At 41.7% G+C, this 20,260-nt stretch overlaps 3 protein-coding genes across 3 annotated transcripts in view; 1 reads left to right on the top strand and 2 right to left on the bottom strand.

Moving 5' to 3' along the window:
* Nucleotides 1–7,953, bottom strand: part of RBPJ (recombination signal binding protein for immunoglobulin kappa J region) — a 143,760-nt gene extending 135,807 nt beyond the window's left edge. The window contains exon 1 of the mRNA XM_052683317.1: nt 7,743–7,953. Coding sequence (XP_052539277.1) covers nt 7,743–7,756 — 14 coding nt within the window. The 5' untranslated portion in view covers nt 7,757–7,953. The remainder of the gene's footprint in view (nt 1–7,742) is intronic.
* Nucleotides 7,954–15,143: 7,190 nt separating this feature from the next.
* SMIM20 (small integral membrane protein 20) lies at nt 15,144–19,331 on the bottom strand. The gene is made up of 3 exons (XM_052683321.1): nt 18,974–19,331; nt 16,981–17,037; nt 15,144–15,688 (listed from the first exon to the last, which is right to left on the bottom strand). The coding sequence occupies exons 1-3, from the start codon at nt 19,080–19,082 to the stop codon at nt 15,651–15,653; spliced, it is 204 nt and encodes a 67-aa protein (XP_052539281.1). The 5' UTR covers nt 19,083–19,331; the 3' UTR covers nt 15,144–15,650.
* A 65-nt stretch (nt 19,332–19,396) lies between these two features.
* SEL1L3 (SEL1L family member 3) overlaps nt 19,397–20,260 on the top strand; it is a 30,408-nt gene continuing 29,544 nt past the window's right edge. Inside the window, exon 1 of the mRNA XM_052683314.1 lies at nt 19,397–19,521. Within this exon, the coding sequence (XP_052539274.1) occupies nt 19,465–19,521 (57 nt within the window). The 5' untranslated portion in view covers nt 19,397–19,464. The remainder of the gene's footprint in view (nt 19,522–20,260) is intronic.

The following is a 20,260-nucleotide window of genomic DNA, read 5'->3' as shown; positions in this document are numbered from 1 at the left end:
AGTGACAAACCCACTCACCCTGCCAAACACTTGTTTTTACAAGGTATTTTTATACCACCACCTCTTCCCTGCATCTCCCCCACCCACCCACCACCAACATATGCTGTGGTGGGAGGACATTCTGGTTTCACATCATTTGCAATGTTGACGTGACAAGTTTCCCCTCCTTCAAGTCATTTTTTTCAAGATTTGGTTTATAAAATGCATATGGCACAGGGCTACTTTCTAATTTTTTCTACAATACGGATGGAGATGTGCTTCATTGCTTAGAGAGAATCAGTGGAAGAAAAAGCAAAAACCATTGGATATATTGCATTTCTTAAAACCTACTCTCTATAGAAAGACTCAAAAACATGCAGAAAGAATTTTGCCTAGATTGATAGATTCCTTGTACTCATTCCAAGGAAGATGGGGATGATGGAGATTTCCAAGAAAGTAGTCAAATGTAACCAGTCTACTGACTTCATTAGTTTATCATGGCCCGTTTTTCCCTATATTAAAATGCACATGCAATCACATCCACGCAGTAAAAACAACCTCAAGTGCTCTAACCATCAGGCTTAGAACCACGAAAAACATGACTGTGGCTTTCACTGTACCAAATGAGATGAACATGTACTCAGCAGCGATTCTGGTGTGGTGGAGGAGAGCCTAAGCCAGCTTTAAATTAGGCAGAAGCAATCTAGTTAAAACAGCACAGAGCCCAGTTTGGGCTCAGTCACTCTAAATATTTACCCTTCACTGAGCTCGAGGTTGCAGCGGTATGCATGCTACCACAAACAGAGAACTTCCAGTCCACTGTACAACTAGGTCTGATGTGCTATATAACCTGGTAATTCTACCAACCTACATGTATGGAATGAACCACATTAAGATTGTTTAAAATAAGAGTGAGTTTACATGATAGAACAACTGAAAAACAATTTTCATAAAGATGCTATCAAGTCAGTATATACCAATTGGATTTTTGAAGCAGGATGAAGTCTATAATCTGTCCCAGCACCGAACTGAATATTGTTCCAGGATGGCAGATGCATTTCAATTCCTGTTTTATGCAGTATTTAAATACTGCATAATGCAATAGAAGACAACTAAAAAAGTATGTGCCAGTAATGCATCTCTGTTAATGTAATCTTGTGATTTTGTCTCGTACAAAAAGAGAAAAAATACAAATTTGAAAAACAAAACAGGGTGTGTCAGCTCCCTTCCAGCAGCTGAACAGCAAAAAGGGAAAGTACTAAGCAGTGAAATTTATTTATACTATGTGGCAACAGGCTCCAGAGAACAAATTATTAGCAGAAGGAGCCAGTCACAATGCATGCAAGGCTTCCCTCAAACCAAACTGACATTGCTGTCATTGTGGGCAACCAGAGAGAGCAGAGAGAACGAAAGAGAGAGGAAAAACCCTCTCTGCAGACCAAATACATCTTGTAGTTAGGGGACTTTGAGCAGAAAGTGGGCAGGGCTTTTTGTCCCTCTTGGGTTCCAGCAAGGTCATTTGGGGGAAATGGCCACAGAAAACTGCCACTAGTGAGCTGAGCAGAGGAGAAGGAAACAGTGTGAGCTTCTCAGTAAAACAAGTAGGAAAGTTGGAAGGAGGGAGTTATTTGTCCATCCCATGGAACCTTCAGAGACTGCCCCTTTTGTGTGTTGAGGGAAAGGGTTAGTAGAAGGCTACCAGACCATCACAGAGGAGCCATCCACCAGAAATAAGGCAGAACATCAGGGAGGAAGAGCCATCCCCCTTCACCTCACAGCTGTCAGTCTTCAAGGCAGTGGAGAAAACTGCTGAGGAAAGAGCAGCCCAGCTGGCTCCCACCTCACTGCTAACCCCTTGGCACTTAACCAGAACCAGGTGATATTTATTTGGCAGCACATTCTGCACTAGCAAAACAATTTGAAGTCCCTGCATTAATACTCTGCTGCTGGCTGAAGATATAGTCCTCTTCTGCATGCCCCTGAAGGTTGACAACCTCAAATAAGCATCCAAGCATATCTGTTGGTCCACAAGGAATGTACAAGATTAAGCCTAAAACTGTAAGCACTTGAAGACACTACTTCTCTTCCTTCTGGATTACTGGATTAGACATTAGCTGAACATTCAGTCAGAACACAGATATGACACAACGTAGCCTGAACTTATCTCAAATTGCAATAATCTACTCAGTGTTTCACTTTTATTTTAATATTCCACCCACCCCACACACACCCTCAGAAGAAGCAGTAGAAAAGAGAGATGCATCTTTGTGACCTTCTTCTGCTCAGGTTTTAGATTTTTTTCCTCTTAAAAAGAAGGATAATTGTGCCTCAGCTGAAATGACAACCCCCCCTCATGCTCCTACCTGAGCCAGCTGCACAGTAACCTGCTCAGGTCCCACACATCATGTAGTTGTATCAACATGAGCTCAGCACCACCTGTAGATGCCATATGCAGCCAAGGAAATGGTCAAATACCAAAATCAGTGAGGGCTATGTGGATGGAGGTATTCGAGGCAGGTAATAAAAGTCTGTCTCAAATAGATCTGCAAACACTGGTGTTGGCTTACATTTGTTAACACTTTAAAAATGTTCCAAGATTTTGGGTGAAAAAATGCTGTATCAGCACAAAAGCATTCCTGCAGCAGTAAACACACTTGGCTGGACTGCTGCCTTGTCTTGATTTGCCTCAAGTAAATATGGTCATTTATTGCATGTTTCACCTTCTCAGGGAACATCTGCTGTCTGTGAAGAGCCAAATAGCAGACAAACTCTCAATCCTCCTGAGAGACCTCTGGCTAGCAGCTTGCATAGCTTTCCTCAGAGGCCAGCATGTCACTGAGCAGTTGGCTTGCTATAAACCACTGCATGCTGTAGGTGTTCCCAGCTGCCTCGTGCCAATTTGTGCCACAGACCAAGTTCCTGAGGAACCCATGCAGTCTGAGCCAGGCTTTTATACCTACCATGGGAGCAGTGTGTTTCTTATAAAACAGCTCTTTTCATCATCAAGGCAGAAAATGAAGAGAAAAAGTACTAAATCTAAAGGGAATATGAAAAGTGAAATGTGAAAGTGAGCATGTTCAGCAATAGTAGCACTGCTCATCTTAGCAGGAGAACATTTCTCCAGAAGCAGGGAAGGACTTGAAAGAAATAATTAGAAGACAATGAGGACAGTGGTTAAATCAGAGGACAGCAGATGGTCAAGATGCACTCAGTGTACAAAATGCAAACGCCAGCTAAAACTACACAGAGCAATTTAAATTTCATCCGAAACATAGCAATCCAATGAAAACATTCAAAGGCAAAGGTAGATATGACAGAAGTCAGAGGAATTTTTCCTGTAGGACCAAATGGAAAGTAAAGAAGGACTGCAGCAAACTATAGAAATTTGGTTGTGAGAGTCTTTCTCTGAGCTAGGCTGCTCACCATGGAGGAATCAGTGCTAGAGTCTCAGAACATCATGAGATAGAAAAGAAGGAGCAAGTAAAGCACTCTTTAAGTCACATGTGGAAAAGTTAACAGAAATTGCTCTTTAGAAACACAGAGAAGGTTAGGACAATGCCCAGGTTCAGTACTATGAACTGAAGGAGAGCCAAAATCTTACCACTTCAGACCTCTGTAGAGTTTGGTTACTTTCACTGTCTGCAAAGGTGCTGCTCTCAGCTCACACCAACTTCAGCATTGTCTCCTCCCATACTCACTACTACCCATCTCCATTGCAGCTTTGAACAAGAGCAAAAAGTCATGGCTAATCCAGCTAGGAATTCCTCTTCTAGAAACTTTCTCCCATCCAGAAACAAATTTTGTATATCATAAATGGATAATAACAGATGGTAGCATACAGACACACATGTGCTCTACTTGTCAGTGCACAGCAAAGTTTTCCCCAGCATGTGTGAGAAGGTAGGCTTACACCTATTACCTGTTTCAGCATTTGAAATTTTGGGGACAGGCTTTTAAAAAAAATAATGACTTTTTTTTTTGTAAAAAAAAAAAAAAAAAAAAAAGATCTTTAGCCCAGGTGTTCTGTTTTATATGAACATACTACGTTTTTCTGACCTATCCAGTTCAGTATAGACACAGGGTTCTTTGCACTTCCAACCGAATATCTCAGGAAGTATGCTCTACTTCACTTTAAATAAGTGAAATGCAGACTTACTTTTTTTCCAAGGCTAAACAGTGGGATCTGCTTCCTCAATGGCAGGATATACCCAACTGGCTGAACAATACTGTCTTGTCTATGCAACAAGCAGAAGCTTCCCGCTGTAACAAGTCTGCACCTGGAGATCCTCCGCTACCCCCCACAAGGCCAACTTCACTGACATTATTTGCTTCTGTGAGAGGCAGCAAATGGTCCTTGCACCTGCACCACATTGACTGCAAGAATACAATCAGTTTCAGGACCTATACTACCAAGCTGAGCATGAAGAAGTGGGGCCAGAGCATAGCATGCCTATGAAGATAAAGTGTAGAAGAAAAAGCAGATGCTAAAGAGAAACTAAGGGCTATATATTCCCTCATGTTTAAGAAAAAGATTATTCATCCCGTAACAGGCAGCATTCAGGAACTTATTTTGTGGGTCAGCTTCTCTCATCACACAAAGTACAAGTGGGAAGCTAGAAATGTGGACAGAAAGGTTGTCTAAGATGAACTACTGTGGTCATTCACGTAGGCCATGCAAACCTGGTACAGTGGTAAATCTATAAAAATGGGAACAGTTTTTGGTGAAGAATTGGAGAGGGTAACCTAAAGTAAGAATGGAAGGTGATCTTGTAATTATTACACTCTACAGTCACTTGGAAGACTACCAGAGACTAAAACTTTGATCTTTTGCATCCTCATGAGTGTTGTAAACACCTAACTATTAGCTAGTTTTGGGAAGGGAACACTCATTCCCATATCTCCTCACAAACAAACTTTCAAAACATTTGTTTCCAACCCTGTGTGAAAAGGAATATCATTTTAAATCTCAGAATTTCAAGGAATAGAACAATTGTTTACGACACATGTTTGTAAAGAAAATAGTCCAGTTGCGTCAAAGTATGTAATTTACCCTTACAGTACAAAGGTAAAGAGAGTTCGAACTAGACTTTTGAACTAAGAGCCAACGAGGGCTACATTTTAACCTTGCATTCTGAGAAATCTTGATTGTAACTCTAAGGAGGTTCACTTGCCCCATCTACTGGTCAATGGGAAGGCTGGATTTATGCAACAAAGAAACGCACCACTAATGATTCACTCTCATTCTCCAGTTCCTATCTCTAACTTTAAAGAGATGATTAAATGCCAGTGACAGTAGGTTTTCGGAAGACATATACGTTTTTTACCCTGAGCTTCAGACTGGCTGTTCATCATGGCAGAAATGCAGTAATTACTTATCTGTGACCAAAGAGAAAAGTGCATTCTACTTAAAGAAAATAATAGGACAGCCTGAGCAGTACCACTGACTTCTTTACCAGAAGAAATTAAATAAGTATGTCTTATTTTGTTCTGAACTTTGCCTAGATCATATAACAGTGTAAAACAGCAGCCCATAGAATCCTTTTCACAAAGCAGCCACATATACTGCAGCTCAGTATGGTCACCACAAGGTTAACACAGCTTTTTAAGGAAATCTAAAATATATATTTACTGAATAGCAAGTCAAATTCCCTAAAGGCAAACTGACCTTATATTTTCCATTACTGCACTCTATGCATCCATCCTATGGAAGCAGGTCTGCTCCTTTAGAGGACAAGCTGGATTGTAGAGTGAAAACATGAAGTTTGGGTTGTCTTCAAGAGCCTTTTTACACTTCTACAGGTAGGAAGTCCTGTCAGATGATTCACTTAGAGCATATGCCTAACTTTCACCCGTGTTATTTCAGGATACCACTTGCACTCACTTTTTAAAATCCCTCTTCTCCATTAACATCCATCCTAGTTGCAGACCCAATCAGATGTGCCTAGAGAGAAGCTGCAGCCAACAGAAAGACCATCAAAAAGCCTGGCAGTGAGCTGCCTAGCAGGTAACCCACCTGCAAGCTGATTCACTGTGAGATCTCACTCCCAGGCATTTTCTCAAGATGATCCATCCCAGCAAACCTACAACAGCTTAGTTAAGTAGGTCAGCATGCAAGTAACTACATCTCCTGCATGGCACATATCTCTCCAGCCCAGAGGACTGCTGTGTCTTGAAAAGTCTAAGAGACAGGACTTAACTAGCAGCATATCTCAGGGCCTGGCACGAAAGTTCACAGAGAACTTATTGTCACAACTGCAACATGAGGAGCCATTGTCTTCAAGAAACACAGGTGACAAAGCCCAAGTACCACCGTCTATTACCAGAAGCAATTACTCTAATTACCCAGAAGACTGCATGAGAGAAAACAGGCCACAGAAGGGGAGTGACAGCAAAGAAGAAGGAGGAACATCCCCACCGAGGCTCATTCACTTTGAGTAATAAACTTTAGAAGTAATTATGACTACTTTCAAAATACAGTAGGCAGGGAAGGAATTTACCGGCTGTAGATCAAGACCTCTAAGTGCTGGGTTGTGCATAAGAGGTCATAAGCACATGTACTGCTTTGAAGATTATCATGAAAGGATTGCCTAGCTGCCTCCCAGGAGTATATTTTGGTCTGAAAAATATAGTCAAATTTCTAGAGTCAAGACTTGGACTGTGCTGGGGGGACCTTCTGTGAGCAGCTGACCAGGTGAAAGATGCTTGAAAGAAGCCATAGCAGATAGTTCTGAGAGAAGATGCCACGATGAAGAAAGGACATTCATACCATGATGCTGAAAGGACACTAGTCCAGGCTTAATAGCCTTTAATTAGTGTTGCTATTGAAGGTGGCTTTCACATACTAGTATTGAACTTCCCTAACTAGCCTAGTACCTCTTGACAGACACCTTTGATGGGTCAAATTCTGGGTTATTAGGCTGGGAAAATCCCTTTTTTTCCTACACAAGGGCAGATTTAGATGTCTAACTTACATAATGAGCCCAAATTTTATGTCAATCTAAATTGACACATAATCAAGGAACAGGCAAAGGTGAATGTTTGGAGTGAGTTTTGAATATAAAACAGCCTTCAGCTGAAAGCTGTGTTCAGAACTGCAGATAAAGCATTCAGTCTTTTTCTTTCACCATCAGTACAAGTGAGATAATTCTCCTCAACTCTTAACTTTTTGCCATCCTTGTTTAAAAACAGTCTGCAATTGCTATTAACGTGGCACTTGACACATTGAGGACCCATTTTTTTTTGTAAAACAAGATGAAATGAAAGTCTTTTTTCCTGGTTGTGAATAAGTCAATAACTAATTGTGTTAATTATACACTGTATTTCTGAATGGAAAAATCTAACACTGTTCTCTAAGATTTTACGTTCTGGGTTATATAACAGAAATGAATGCCATTTTTCTTCTCCTTTACCTTTTGCCTAAGGACAAAATCTGCATTCTTTAGCTGTAATCATATAGACTACTGCTTTTGTTTTTTAAGTAATAATGTATGAGATACAAATACAGACATTGTGTATTTTATATTAAAAAAAAAACAAGTTGTTTTCACTAGGAAAACACTAACCAGAAGCTTCGCTCCACATTCAGACATTCAGGACTAGATAATCATCCACTTTGTTAGTCTCTACTTAGGGGGTTCTTCTAGTGACTATGTTTAGTCACAGATATTCTAAAATTCACAACAGAAGAAATAGGAAAAGTAAATAGTCTATCATTTCTTGCTACCACCCCAAACATTAAGAATATTCTTAAGCATACCACTCACCAGGAAATAAACATCTGAAGGAGCTGGAAATCACTGCTCTCCAACCACTCAGCTTTGACTCTGCCACTTTCCGTCTCCTTCCAGAGGTCCAGCAGCACCTTTCTGAGCACCTCCTGAGTCAGGGCACGCCGTAATGTCCCACGGGAGCAGCCAGCTCACTCTGACATAAACCTAGGCTCAGGTGCTGGAATCAGCCCAGGGGCTGAGTCCCAGCTGGCAAATCTAAAATGACTTCCAGACCAAGGGAAACGAGAGACGAGCATTTGGAAAGAGCCTGCACAGAGGGCTTTCAATTGTTAATACCACTCCTTTACAGAAATAAGAATACTGCCTAAACTGGATATCAGTAGATGGTTTGGACGGTTTGAGGTGTGTGGAGGGATAGCTCTGTTCTTGTCTTGACTGACCTGAGCAGTCCTGGATCTATTGCTAGCGCTTGCTGGAGTTCGCAAAAATGTGACCGCAGCTCTTGCTCTGCTGGGTGGAGAGAGTTGGAATTATCATGCATGCTCCACTACATGGCAGCCTTCCAGCTGCCAAAGCCCTCCTATCAAAGATACTTTGATAGGGAGCATGACTAGCTCATCCAGATGCCAGCTCACCTCTCCTGGCAGTGCAAGTCTTCAAAATCCCATTCCATCCATACTGTCATTGAGCAGTACTGCTTTCCCACCAACCTTAGTGGGAAAAGCAAACACAGCTCTTATAGTTTTAATTTGCACAGTGAACACATAATGTGTGCATTCATCACACTGGCCTGTACTCAAGTAAAGTCTGGGACTTCACCATGATCCTATGTTTCCTTAAACATACTGCAGACTGCATGGAGCCTCCTGGCAAGATACATTAATCCAGTCAACGACCCAAACATCTCAGTGTTGGTGCTCTCAAGAGAGCACAGAAGTTCTGGTATTAGTCTTGTGTCCTCCCCTGTGTGCACATAACTTCTCAGCAAAAATTTCGTTCCAATACATCTATGGAACAACTAAATATCCCCCCTCTTCAGATTTAATTGGACGCAGCTCCACCTTCATTACTTTTTATATAATGTTATGTTTTCAGTGATGATACAACATCCATCAGAATTACAAAGACTTCCAAAGTAAGAGCTAGCATTTAATTCAGAAACATCCATATGAATCAGATCATGCAATTATACTTGGAACATGTGGGTTGTTTTAAGGGAAATCTCCTGCCATGCTTTTGAGTGAGAAATTTGTTACCAGGACAGTCAACACATTACCTAACACGTGAGTCTGAAGAGTATAACTTCTGTTTTCATTGAGATAGTATCAATAAAGCAAACATAAATATTCCCCTATGCTGCAGAGCTAACATTTCATAAGGTGCCTCACACACAAAGAAGGCTATGCGTTGAGAACATTTTATTGAAAATGACAAGATTTTCTGATAGTTGGAATCTGAAGATCCGTAACTAAAGAAGAGTCCCTGTACTATAAGTATGCAATAGTTTCCCTTGACTTAACTCAAAACCTGCAAGAGACAAAATCATTGAATCCTGAAGGAATTAGGAATTAGTAAGGACCCTTATACCTGCTGTAGTCAATTGCCACAGGAAAGTTTCCTAAGTAATGCAACAGTGAATCCTTCTTCAGAACAGTACTGTGTTCATGACTAAGCCTTTCTACGTAACTGGTTGAGCACACAGCATGTTCACTCTAGAAGCAGAGCTATCTACCTGCAAACTTAGGTAGGAAAAATAGTCTAGAAGATTATAAATCTCCCCTAGATTTAAGGCTGTAAATACAGCCTGAAACTGCCAGCTCAGTCTTTAAGATTCGTGTTCATCTAAACAGAGTAGCATACAAACCCTCTTTACCTTGGAAAGCCAAAATTAACAGAAATGAAATACCTTTTGCACTTCTAAGACTTAAAGATGACCAGAACTTTAGATGGAACACATCACCATGAGAAGATTCCTGGCAAAGGGTGAGGTGAGATGACTGGTTGGAAACAGAACACGAAATCAGACAGAGTGAGGCATCTTTAGAATTACATACCATATTCCAAGTAAGTCACAAAGAATGCAACAGTTCACAAATTAATCACAAAGTATCTTTCCTCTAAAACCATTGGCACAACTGAAAGATTATATCTTTACCTTAATCTGTACTTCTTCTTTGAAACCAAGAGAGACTTCCTATTTTCTTCTAGGCAGTCATTATCTGAATGTCATACCTGCTTTGTCAAGAGCCTTACTAGGTGATGTGCACTCAGTGACCTGTGAAAACCAGAACCAGATGTAAATGCTTTCACATCACCCTGAATAATTTTGCTAATGATGCAGAGATAACACTTCACATTAAAAAATCACATTTTGTCAATAATCTCTTCTGTAAGCTTGATGTGTTATAGCTTTAGTGACTAAATAAAACCAGCCTTGTGTTCTTGAACTACATTTACAGCAACTTTCTGTTAGACCAATAATCAACCGCGTGGATACTGGATACAAAACTCAGAAGTTGCAAATAGTTTTTGAAAACAGCCAATAGCAGCAAACATCTCAGGCTGGTAAGACAGGTCATGCTCACAATGTTTAGCTAGTTCTAACAGTTTCAGTATTTCATTTCATGTGCATTACGGTACATCCAGACAAGAAAATAGGGCAATGTCCAAGTACATCTGTGACTTCTTTTGGAGAATTTCTACCTAGCTGTTAGTATTTTAAGAAAAAAAGTAAAAAAGAAAAAAAAAAAATACAAGATCATACAAGATCATGGTAAACTGAAAAATGGGGATGCAAACCAAAATTCCAAAAGTCAACATGTCAGCATGTCTTGCTACTTCATAAACTTGGCATGACAAAAATTCAGGGAGTATATTCTGTCTGGACATTAGCAAAGCATTTAAATGATGCAATATGGAAAGCAATTAGTTACAAGATTCGTAAACCAAGCATGGAACTAGATAAAGCAGATAAGACAGAAGGGAAGTCATTGGCCTGGAGGAATTTTAATGGTGGTATTTCTCAAAGACCTGTCTCAGGACAAATGTAGCTGTTTGGTACAAAAAAAATAACAGTGTACTAATGGAGTGTTCTGATTAAATGATTTGAGAGGTAAAAAAGACTTTAAAAGGCTAGAGTGATAACTATGGGACAAAAACTAACTGTACTAGGTGTGATACAGAATAATAACAAGAGTTTTTGCTCTGAACCAAAGGCTTGTCAGCTAAAAAAAAATGAGAAAGTCTGCAACAGGCTAGTAGAAATGGCAGACTTAATGCATGAGAATACATTCCTTGGATCACCCTCCAAGCTGCTTAGAGGATCCTTCAGCTAATGGTTCTGCTGGCATCATTGCTTTGACCCAGAGGCAGAGAGGGGTAGGAAGGCAGAAGGCAGTAAAGGCCATAAAATCACATAAACCATATTAAAAGCACACAGAAAATGCAGGGGAACATAATACATCACAAGTTCTTAATGTGGGACATGGGATTTTGGACTGAGCCATGAGAAATTCTTTGTTGGAACATCTTGCAAGCCTATGCCAGAAACTCACAGGACAACTATAAGAAGGACCAGTGGAATGGAGAGTTTTTTTCAGAGGAAGCTACATGCAGATAATGAAGATTCTGTTACTAAGATTACCTGCTTTCCAGACTTCAGAAGTTTCCTAATGGTGCAGTCAGTTATGGCACAAGTTAGAGCTCTTGTATGAACGTCCCTCTTATCAGTAGATGGGGAGGAAATCTGGATCTAGAGGTGGTCTGCTACAATCACTGACACCCCAAAAGTCACAGGAGCAGCCATGGAGCAAATGGTTAGTATCCACAGTGGTTTCTCTTCTTCCAAGCTGAAAGAATTAATACAATCCTAAACCTTTCCAGAGCCATCCAGTTCTGGGAGTGAATGGGTGGCTGAGAAGGACTCCTCCTACATGAATTTTTGCTGAAGCAATGGGAGTACCTTCCTCCTCTACCCTGATTGGTATTTTTGATACTGTACTGTACAGTTACAGGAAAAAGCAGACAGAGAAGGAGGCACCTATCCCTGTGACCTGACAGATACTTTTCAGCATGAAGTCTCTCTCAGCCTGAATTGTTCTATGATTTCTGACCTCCCAAGGTAGGCAGGAGTGAAGGATACTTATATTCGATCTCCTTATATGCTCTCTTTTCATGATAACCTCACTGTCTTTACTAGGAACTTTCTTCAGAAACATTTACCTCTGAATTGCTGGGGAGCACACAGAGAAGAGAGAAAGGGGTGTCCCATTTTGTGAGCAGTGGAGCTAAGAAAGGATGGTTTCCCATGGATGTATGGCCCTCATGCTCCTGTTCATTCCGTTTATCAGAATGCCCTGTCTCCCATTCATGCCTGCCATCCTACCTCAAAGGTATTCCTACAGAACATTCCAGTTCTCCCTCACTTCTTTTAAGTTGTACTCAGTGTCACCTGCTCAATACTTTCAGCTATATTGCAAGACTTCTAGCTACTTCTTTGCTGTGCAGAGGACAGAAGGTAGGACACGTTGTTACAGAAGACAACAAAAGTGGCAAGTCAAAGAACATGCAAAATGGTCCGGCGTATGCTTAGAACAGACACCTGAACCCACAGTAAGACCTGTCCATTTTCCTAATTTTTTTTTTTTCCTGCAAAAGTAGTAATATTCACATTGGGCTGTACTTCAACTTACATGTGAAAGTTCATGCTCAAATTTGGAGATTTTGAAATAAACATCAGTACCGTGAAGAGAAGGTGAGTTTCCTTTTTGATTCCAAACAGCCAAAATTCTGTACTCAGAGCATATTTTAACATATGAAGCCCCAGGAAATTTCAGTTGTTTCTTTTTGAAAAAGATTCTTTAAAACATTGAAATACTCAGGACTGAAATATCTAGTTCCCAGTCCAGTTTTTCATAATCATATGCTTTACCCTGCACTTTGGTTTTTGCCCTCCAGTCATACATTGTCCACATAAAAACTGTATCGTTTGCAGCACTTTCTGAGAAGCTAGAAAATAATTTCCTTCCACTAACAAACATACTATTTGGGTTGTGTGGCATCACAGAAAAAGTCAATGCAGCTTTCCATTTACTGCTGTGTCTGCATATTAACGTGAAGAAGGTCAGTAGGAGTGTACACAGTTCTGAGAAAATAAGTAGTTAATTATTATTAGACTGCAAGAAGGGAAAAGGCATGATTTATTCTGGTGTAGAAAACCACAAAAAATAACAACTGCTTCTTTTTCTGGACTTGTTTTTTTCTTTTTTTAAAGAGGACCATCTACGCAGTAATACTTGAAGATCAGTTAACACTACTCAATGTGTTTAAGTACCAAAGGGGAAAAAAAAACCCTTATCTTCTTCCCAATGAAAACAATCTCAACAATTCAAGTGCAGTCTTCAGCACATACTGTAAAATCTCTATTTTCTTTTTTGCCATGCATTTCACTGTATTCACCCATCCTATCGTGTTTGTGTTTGAGAGTTCCATTGTACCATTAACAATCTACAACATTTCAGAGTCATGTCTAGGTTTAGATCAAAACATCCAACTCCCTCTCCATACTACAAGTTCTAATAATGTCAAAATTTATCAGCTTAAAATAGCAGACCCAAACTTAGTACAAGCAATTTCTTCTGTCAGATTGTCAAAGCACACTTTTTGGAACATTTATCAGACTCTATCAGAGGATAAAGTCAAATTTTTTGTTTATATTCCAGCTAAAACAAGTAAAATGTTAGAGTTCATATTAAAGAACAACACTTTCAAAAACATTCTTAGAAAACATTTTATCACAATAATCAGAAAAGATAGAACAAAAGCATCAGATTGATACCCCTGGCAGATTAGGCATACTGAAATTTTCCAAGTGCCAGAAGTAATACAGAATTCATATTATTGTAAAAATACCAAACTGCTTTGTATGCTTGTGTTGAAAATGAGTGATAGTTGCAGTCCACAAAAGCAGAAGCCTTTTAACTTCAGAGCAAGCTAAGGAAAATGCTCTGGAGAACACAACTGGCTATCTAACCAACCTCCCCTGCAACTAAGCAATTGGAGATATGTCCAGTGCCCAGGAATACAGCAAAGCACTGTCACTATGCCCAGGAAGCCAACTGCAGGATTACAATGAGTCCAGAGCAAATCTTTAGGCAACTGGCAAATGGCAGAGAGATGACAGAAAATTTCAGTGTAAACTGAGAATTACTGCAGTATCTTCCCTGTTGCTTTAAGAGTTTTATTTTGTATTGATTTGCATGAATAATAATTATTTTCTTGCCAGAAAGAAATATCAAAGATTTGAAAAAGACATTCATTAATATAAGATTTTAAAGATGTGAGAAATACAGAAGAGGAAGTACGTGTCTGTGTGGGAGGGAATCAACAACAAAAGGCAGAAAAGGGATACCAAGTAACAACTGTTTTGGCAAAGAACACTATAAAAGATGAGTCTTTTATCTGTCCTTAAAAAAGCCAGATGATGTCTGAAAAAAACAACAACGCAGAAGACTAACACCTGTTCACTTAATAAGTAATGCTCACTGCACATGCATTCTTGCAATAGTCTTTAAAATGTTTGTCTCACAATTAAATACTAAGAATAACATAGAAAAGAAGATAGCATATACAATCTAAATGTATGAATGTATGTGCTACACCTGTATTCAATAATATCACCTGGGAAAAAGCCCATAACTGCAGGTTACAGATCATTTCTTTCCCCTGAAAATACCATTTATTCAGAACACTAATTAACCAATTAAATTAAGGCAAATTAGGGTAAGGATTTTAAATAGGAGCAATCCTTTACTAGGCTGTTCTCATGATCATTACACTCATCATAAAGGTGCTTTTAAAATACCTTTTGAAATACCTGCTTTTCTACCCCAACAGTCTTAACCTACTTTACTGGGTATACTTGTCAAGGTTTCTGTGGGAGGGAGGTAGGCTGCAACATCACGACACACACAGTCCCAGCTGGTCTCTGATGCACCTACAGAGGACACAGATCAGCACACCAGCCAAATGGGTTGCACCTTTGTGAAAATACATTTAAGAAATAACACGACAAGACAGGCAGAATTAGGAGAAAAAAAATGAGGAATAGGAGTAAAAATGCAGAAAAAAAGCTAACAAGGAGGTGCTGCAGGCACCGGAGAAGGTATTTCCCTGCAGTGTGTGGAGAGGACCTCGCCAGAGTCAATGTCCACACGGCAACCCATGAAAGACACGTCTGTTTTGCCCACAGTAGTAGACAGTGAACAATCTTCCTGTTGCTATCAAAATCCATGAGCTTCTACACCTTGTCTTCTCCCTCATCCTGCTGATGAATGGGAACAAGAGATTGGCTAGGTGAGCACTTGGCAGCCAGTCAAGTTGAACCATCACACCTGCTCACAAAATACACAACAAATAAAGTAGAATACACATTGGTTTGAAAGGAAGAAATTTTAATGCACAAATTCTCACTTACCATGTTATATTCTGCCTAAGAGAGAGCAAATCTTCACTGCTCTTTCTCAGTATAAACTTCTATCATGTTTTCACAATTAAACCACAGAAAGTAATTTTCAAACTAGGGAGGAAACTGCAGTGGTCTGCATAATTTATTCTATTCATAATTTGTTCTCCAAATGTTTACAGGTTAACCACAAAAATAATTGTTTTTCCTTTTTCTCAAGGAAGTAAATATTTTACTTCTAAACACGAGAAACAGTCACCTCCCTAGCAGTCTGTCCATTGTACCACAGCACCCTGCCAAAACTGGGATGTTTTTTCCTCTTGGCTTTCCAACCAGTAGCGTTTGTTGCTCCTCATGTGCCCACACAGCATAATCAGAATTCTTCTCAAGTGACGCCCAAAGGCACACTTCAGTGTAAGAAGAAATAATTGAAGAAGTTCATCTTCAGTTCTGCCTTGAAGTGCACCAGGCTGACAACGTTACTTTCTTCCAAATGGATCAGACCATACTTTTAACCCTACAAAACAAATACAAAAATACCAGCAGTTCATAACTACAGTTTTGGGAACAAAACAATCTTGTCTGCTATTGCTGCCTCGTGGAAAAACAAAATATGAATGAATCTCAATAACATTTTCTGCACTGAGCTCAAAAATCTACTTAAGCTTGAGATGTATTTAGGAATTCAACCTCATCTTCATCTTAAGCCTCAGATAGCAGAAAAGTCCCTCACACCAGCATGTTAGGTATTACAATATTGTTGGGAAAAAAATCATGTAGAATCCCATCTTATTTTACACTTCAGTTTGTCTAGATTTCACATTCAACTACTGGATCTCATGAATTTTCATCAACAGCTAAATTTACATGAAAAACTTATGCTGAGGAGAACTGGTCATCAAGTACCTGCATCTTGGATAAATGAAACTGTCCAATTTTCTTTACTGTTTAACAAAAGGCAGGTTTGCAAGACTTTTATGTCAATATAACTTGCCTGCTCCTCTTCAAAATTTAACTGCTTTCTTGGAAAGTCAGTCCTGCATTGATGATTTCACTGATATGCATAGCTTACTATGTGACACTAATGCTATTGGATATTCCCCTGCTGTTGCTGTCAGGCTCTTCTAAAAATAAGAGTTAAGTTACCCTTTAACATATTCAAATACAAACTGTTTCAACAAGACATGCATTCCTTAACTCTAAGTGAGAAATTTCAACCTTGCCAGTTTTACTATATGAGACAATGAATTATCAATTATGGTATAATTGTATATAAGTGAGCAGTACGATTTTATTCCCCTCACACTTTCCTATTCCTTCTACTTGTAACAGCAGGCATCAAAAAGCTATTAGCACTGCATTCAAAATTTCCTTTAGTGCCACATATTTCTGCCTCCCATGAGGCTGGAAGGTAATGACAAAATTCCTCACAAATTGCATTTCAGCTGACTTGTAAAGCAGCATTCAATAAAACAAAGGTGCAGCAAACTATTTTCTACAGCTAGTGCTCAGACCACTCATGGTTTGTTTACTCTGAACTGAAGCAAAAGTGATTTTCTTGTGCAAAAAGTATTTAAGAGAGAACAGAATCCCTAAAACTTTGTTGGATAGTTCAATTTAAAACAGATTTTATTAAGTCCACAATTTTAAGTTAAGAATTAGCCTGAGAAAATATTTTCGTAGTAAGATTTTATTTTTTTTTTAATACATGTATTCTTTACTGCGTTACTTAAATCCATACAAATACTCAAGTGTTCAAGAAAACCTTTAAAACAGTACAGTACTGTTATACTCATGAATCAAGTATACCTGGAGGCTGGATATTCTCTTGAACAATACCAGCTCGGTTTATTGACTGTTCTCTCTCTGAAAAACGAACAGAAAGAACAATATTAAGAAAAAGAAAATAAGAAAACATCTTGACCTCACCTAGTGAGGTCTGAACCCCATACAGTAAAATCCTGATGAGTATGCATGTATACAACACAAATGTAACATTCACATTTCACAGAGAAACCAAGAGCTAGTTTGTAACCTTGCAGAACCAACTATGAGATAACCATCTTAAAGTAATGACTATTTTTTACAAACAATGCTAAAACACCTGTTGTGATCCCTTAACTTAAGGAAGGCGCACTACTTCAGGGAGATAATCCTCACATGCTCAGCATAAAACTACTCAGAGGATTTATTCATTCCAGAATTGGTGATCTCCATCTTCATGTTCTGGAAACTGTTGTTCCAGGGACTTTTCATGGCAGCATCTATAAAACCACTGCTTGTAAATTTTTTGAAACTAAATATTAGGGGCATATTTTCCATGCAGCGGGCTTATTCCAGGTTTGTTCTATATGAGTTTGTTCTATATGAGACAATGAACTATCAATTACAGCATAATTATATACAAATGTTTTTGAAGATTCATCCACTTTCAGGAAGAAAAATGGTTAAATTTGTATCATTTTACCCTAATAAATGCTGCCACCACCACTTTTCCCCCTGCCTACTATTAACTGCTTTACTACCACAGTGCTTTGAAGCAGAACATCAAAGCACTTGGTTGTAGCAGCCTCTTGACCATCCCACTGAATTTTTTTTTAAGCCTTTAAAAAACATTGTCAAGAATCACTCCAGAGAAGTAAAACCCTATTGCAGAATACTACGTGATGATGATCCAGATGTCTGACTTAGAATCATAGAATCATCTGAATTGGAAGAGACCCTTAAAGGCCATCTAGTCCAGCTCCCCCTGCAATGAAGAGGGATGCCTGCAGCTGGATCAGGTTGCTCTGAGCCCCATCCAGCCTGACCCTGAGTGCCTCCAGGAGCAGAACAACCACCTCTTTTCTGGGCAACTGTTCCAGTGCTTCACTACCCTTATTGTAAAAAACTACTTCCTCACACCCAATCTAAGTCTCCCCTCTTTTAGTTTGAAGCTATTTCCCCTTAAAAACTGGGACTTCAGACCCAGCTTCCTAATACACAGAAATAATGAGCGTTTCACCACAGCTCAAGTCAATGAGGGGCAAGAGCTTCTACAGCAGTTCTGTTGTTACACAGCTTACCCCAGTAATTAAATTCTCCATACCCTAAAGGTTAAAATTAATATTCCCAGTGAAGTACCACAACCATGGAATCTAAGAGTCAGGCGAACACTTGTGCAGCTCTCATACAGCTGATAAGCACCAAGAAAAGCACACAGGAAATTAACAAAGGTGTGGTCCAAGGAGAGCTGGAGGCACATGTGATAAACGAAGCCCGGAATCAAGTATTGCACAGCATGTGTGTTTGCTAAGTGCCCACTGCGTGTGTACCAAAATCGTGCTCGGGGCAGTTTCCACCTTCACAGACATTGCTTCCTTCCATTATTTTGGATGCCTGCAAGTTAAATTTTACTCCTCCATCGAGGCGAGGCTAAAGTCCCTCTGAGGCGATCAACAACTTCGTTGCCATTTTGTTTTTCTTCCTAGAAATCTCTTCAGAGTAACCGCGTGCACCTTTGCGGCAGCGGCCCCTCTGCTCTTACGCTGAGATGCGTCACACCCAAACGCTCCGCCGCCCGGCTCGGCAGGCACAGGGGCACGGGGGCACGGAGGCACAGGAGCACGACTCCGCGCCACGCCGCTACCGGGGCATCCCGGCTCTTCCCGGTACGACGCTTCACAGAACGACGGGGGCGTGAGTTGCGCACGGCCCCGTCCCAGCCAACGACGCAGGGTCACCTTGAGACCAAACATTTCCGAGTTTCGCGTCGTTTTTACAGCGGCCCTGCCCGCTCCCCCGCCCCGCCCCAGGCACTCACTGTACTCCTCGGGCAGCAGCAGCGGCCGGAAGTAGATGGGGTAGAAGGCGGCCCCCACCACGGCCACGAAGCAGCCGAAGATGCCGAGCGTACGCGACAGCCCAGCCATGGCGGCTGAGAGACGCCCCGCGTCCGGGACGGAAGCTCCGCGGTCGCCGCTTCCGGGCGAGACGGAACGGGGAGGGCGGCGTGGCGCCGCCGAGCTCCGCAGGCGCAACGGCGGCGCCGGGACGGACACTTCCTGCCGAGCACCGGCGCTCCGTCTGCTCTGAAGCTGCTCGGCCCCTCCGCGGCCGGATGCCGCCCCGACCCAGCCGCGCCCTCTTCTCCGCACCTGCGGCGGCCGCTCGGGGCGCGGCGCTGCGCTGCGCGAGCCCCTCCTCCAGGAAGCCGGATCTGCCGCATCCGTGTCGGCGGGGCCGGCCGGGCCGGGCAGCAGCGGGCAGCGCCACGCCGCGGGGCGCCGCCGCCTCCTGAGCCGCCGCGGCAGCATGCGGCCCCCGGCCGAGCCCCGCAGCGTTCCTCCTCTCCTCCTCCTCTTCCTGATGGTGAGTGGCGGACCCCGCACCTGCCGCGGCTCCCCGAGCTCGGGCGGCCCGGCCCGCCGGGAGGGCGTCGGGCGGCCGCGGCCCAAACCCCGGGCACGGAGAAGCGTGTGCGCGGCGATCGGGGAATGCAGCCCCTCGGGCCGGGCCGGGCCGGTAACGCGCTCCGTGTGGCAGGTGGCACTGAGCTGGGCTTCTTGGGCTGCAGGGAATGGGGGTTCCGCTGTCAGATGCCTGTGTGGCCACTGTAACGCCTGAAGGCACTGTAACTGCCTGTAACTGCATCTGCTAAGTGCAGTTTGTTCCTCTTCTACTGTGCTGAACACAGACTCCAGTTAGAGTCCCCGTACTTGTATGGGACGCTGATGCTGAGGGGGAGCAGAGCGGCACCTGCTCTGGTGTGTCTCCTTTCCGCACAGCTTAAAAATCAGCATGACGTGGCGATTCCAGCCAGGTACAGGGCTGTGGTTGTCCCCAGGCTCTGAGCAAACAGGCCCGGTCCCATAGGATCATGCAGGGGATTTCTGCAGCTGTTCCTGCTGAGATCTTATTCCAGCTAAGCAAAGCACGATTCCGAGCCTTTTCTATAGTATTTCACCACTGAAATATTCACTTTCCTACTAATGGCTGTGATTCTGTCCTGACATCTGATGTGATGGCATGGGCTAGTGCCCTCAGGTTCAATGAGTTTCAGGAGAAGATCCAAGAACAGAACCTGTACAGCCTTTGTGATTAAGGTGCC

This window comes from Tympanuchus pallidicinctus, unplaced genomic scaffold (genome assembly GCF_026119805.1).
Source record: "Tympanuchus pallidicinctus isolate F22 unplaced genomic scaffold, pur_lepc_1.0 scaffold2, whole genome shotgun sequence".
In the NCBI taxonomy this organism is placed as follows: Eukaryota; Metazoa; Chordata; class Aves; order Galliformes; family Phasianidae; genus Tympanuchus; species Tympanuchus pallidicinctus.
Note: the sequence above shows the minus strand (reverse complement) of the source record. Positions and strands in the feature narration are given on the sequence as shown.

Bases quoted from the DNA above. Each gene is read 5' to 3' on its own strand.
- SMIM20 (XM_052683321.1), bottom strand. From the start codon at position 19,082: ATGGCTGGGCTGTCGCGTACGCTCGGCATCTTCGGCTGCTTCGTGGCC. The intron at 17,038-18,973 runs GTGAGTGCCTGG...TTCGTTTTTCAG, and splicing joins GCTGCTGCCCGAGGAGTACA to AGAGAGAACAGTCAATAAAC. The intron at 15,689-16,980 runs GTATACTTGATT...TTTGTTTTGTAG, and splicing joins AGAGAATATCCAGCCTCCAG to GGTTAAAAGTATGGTCTGAT.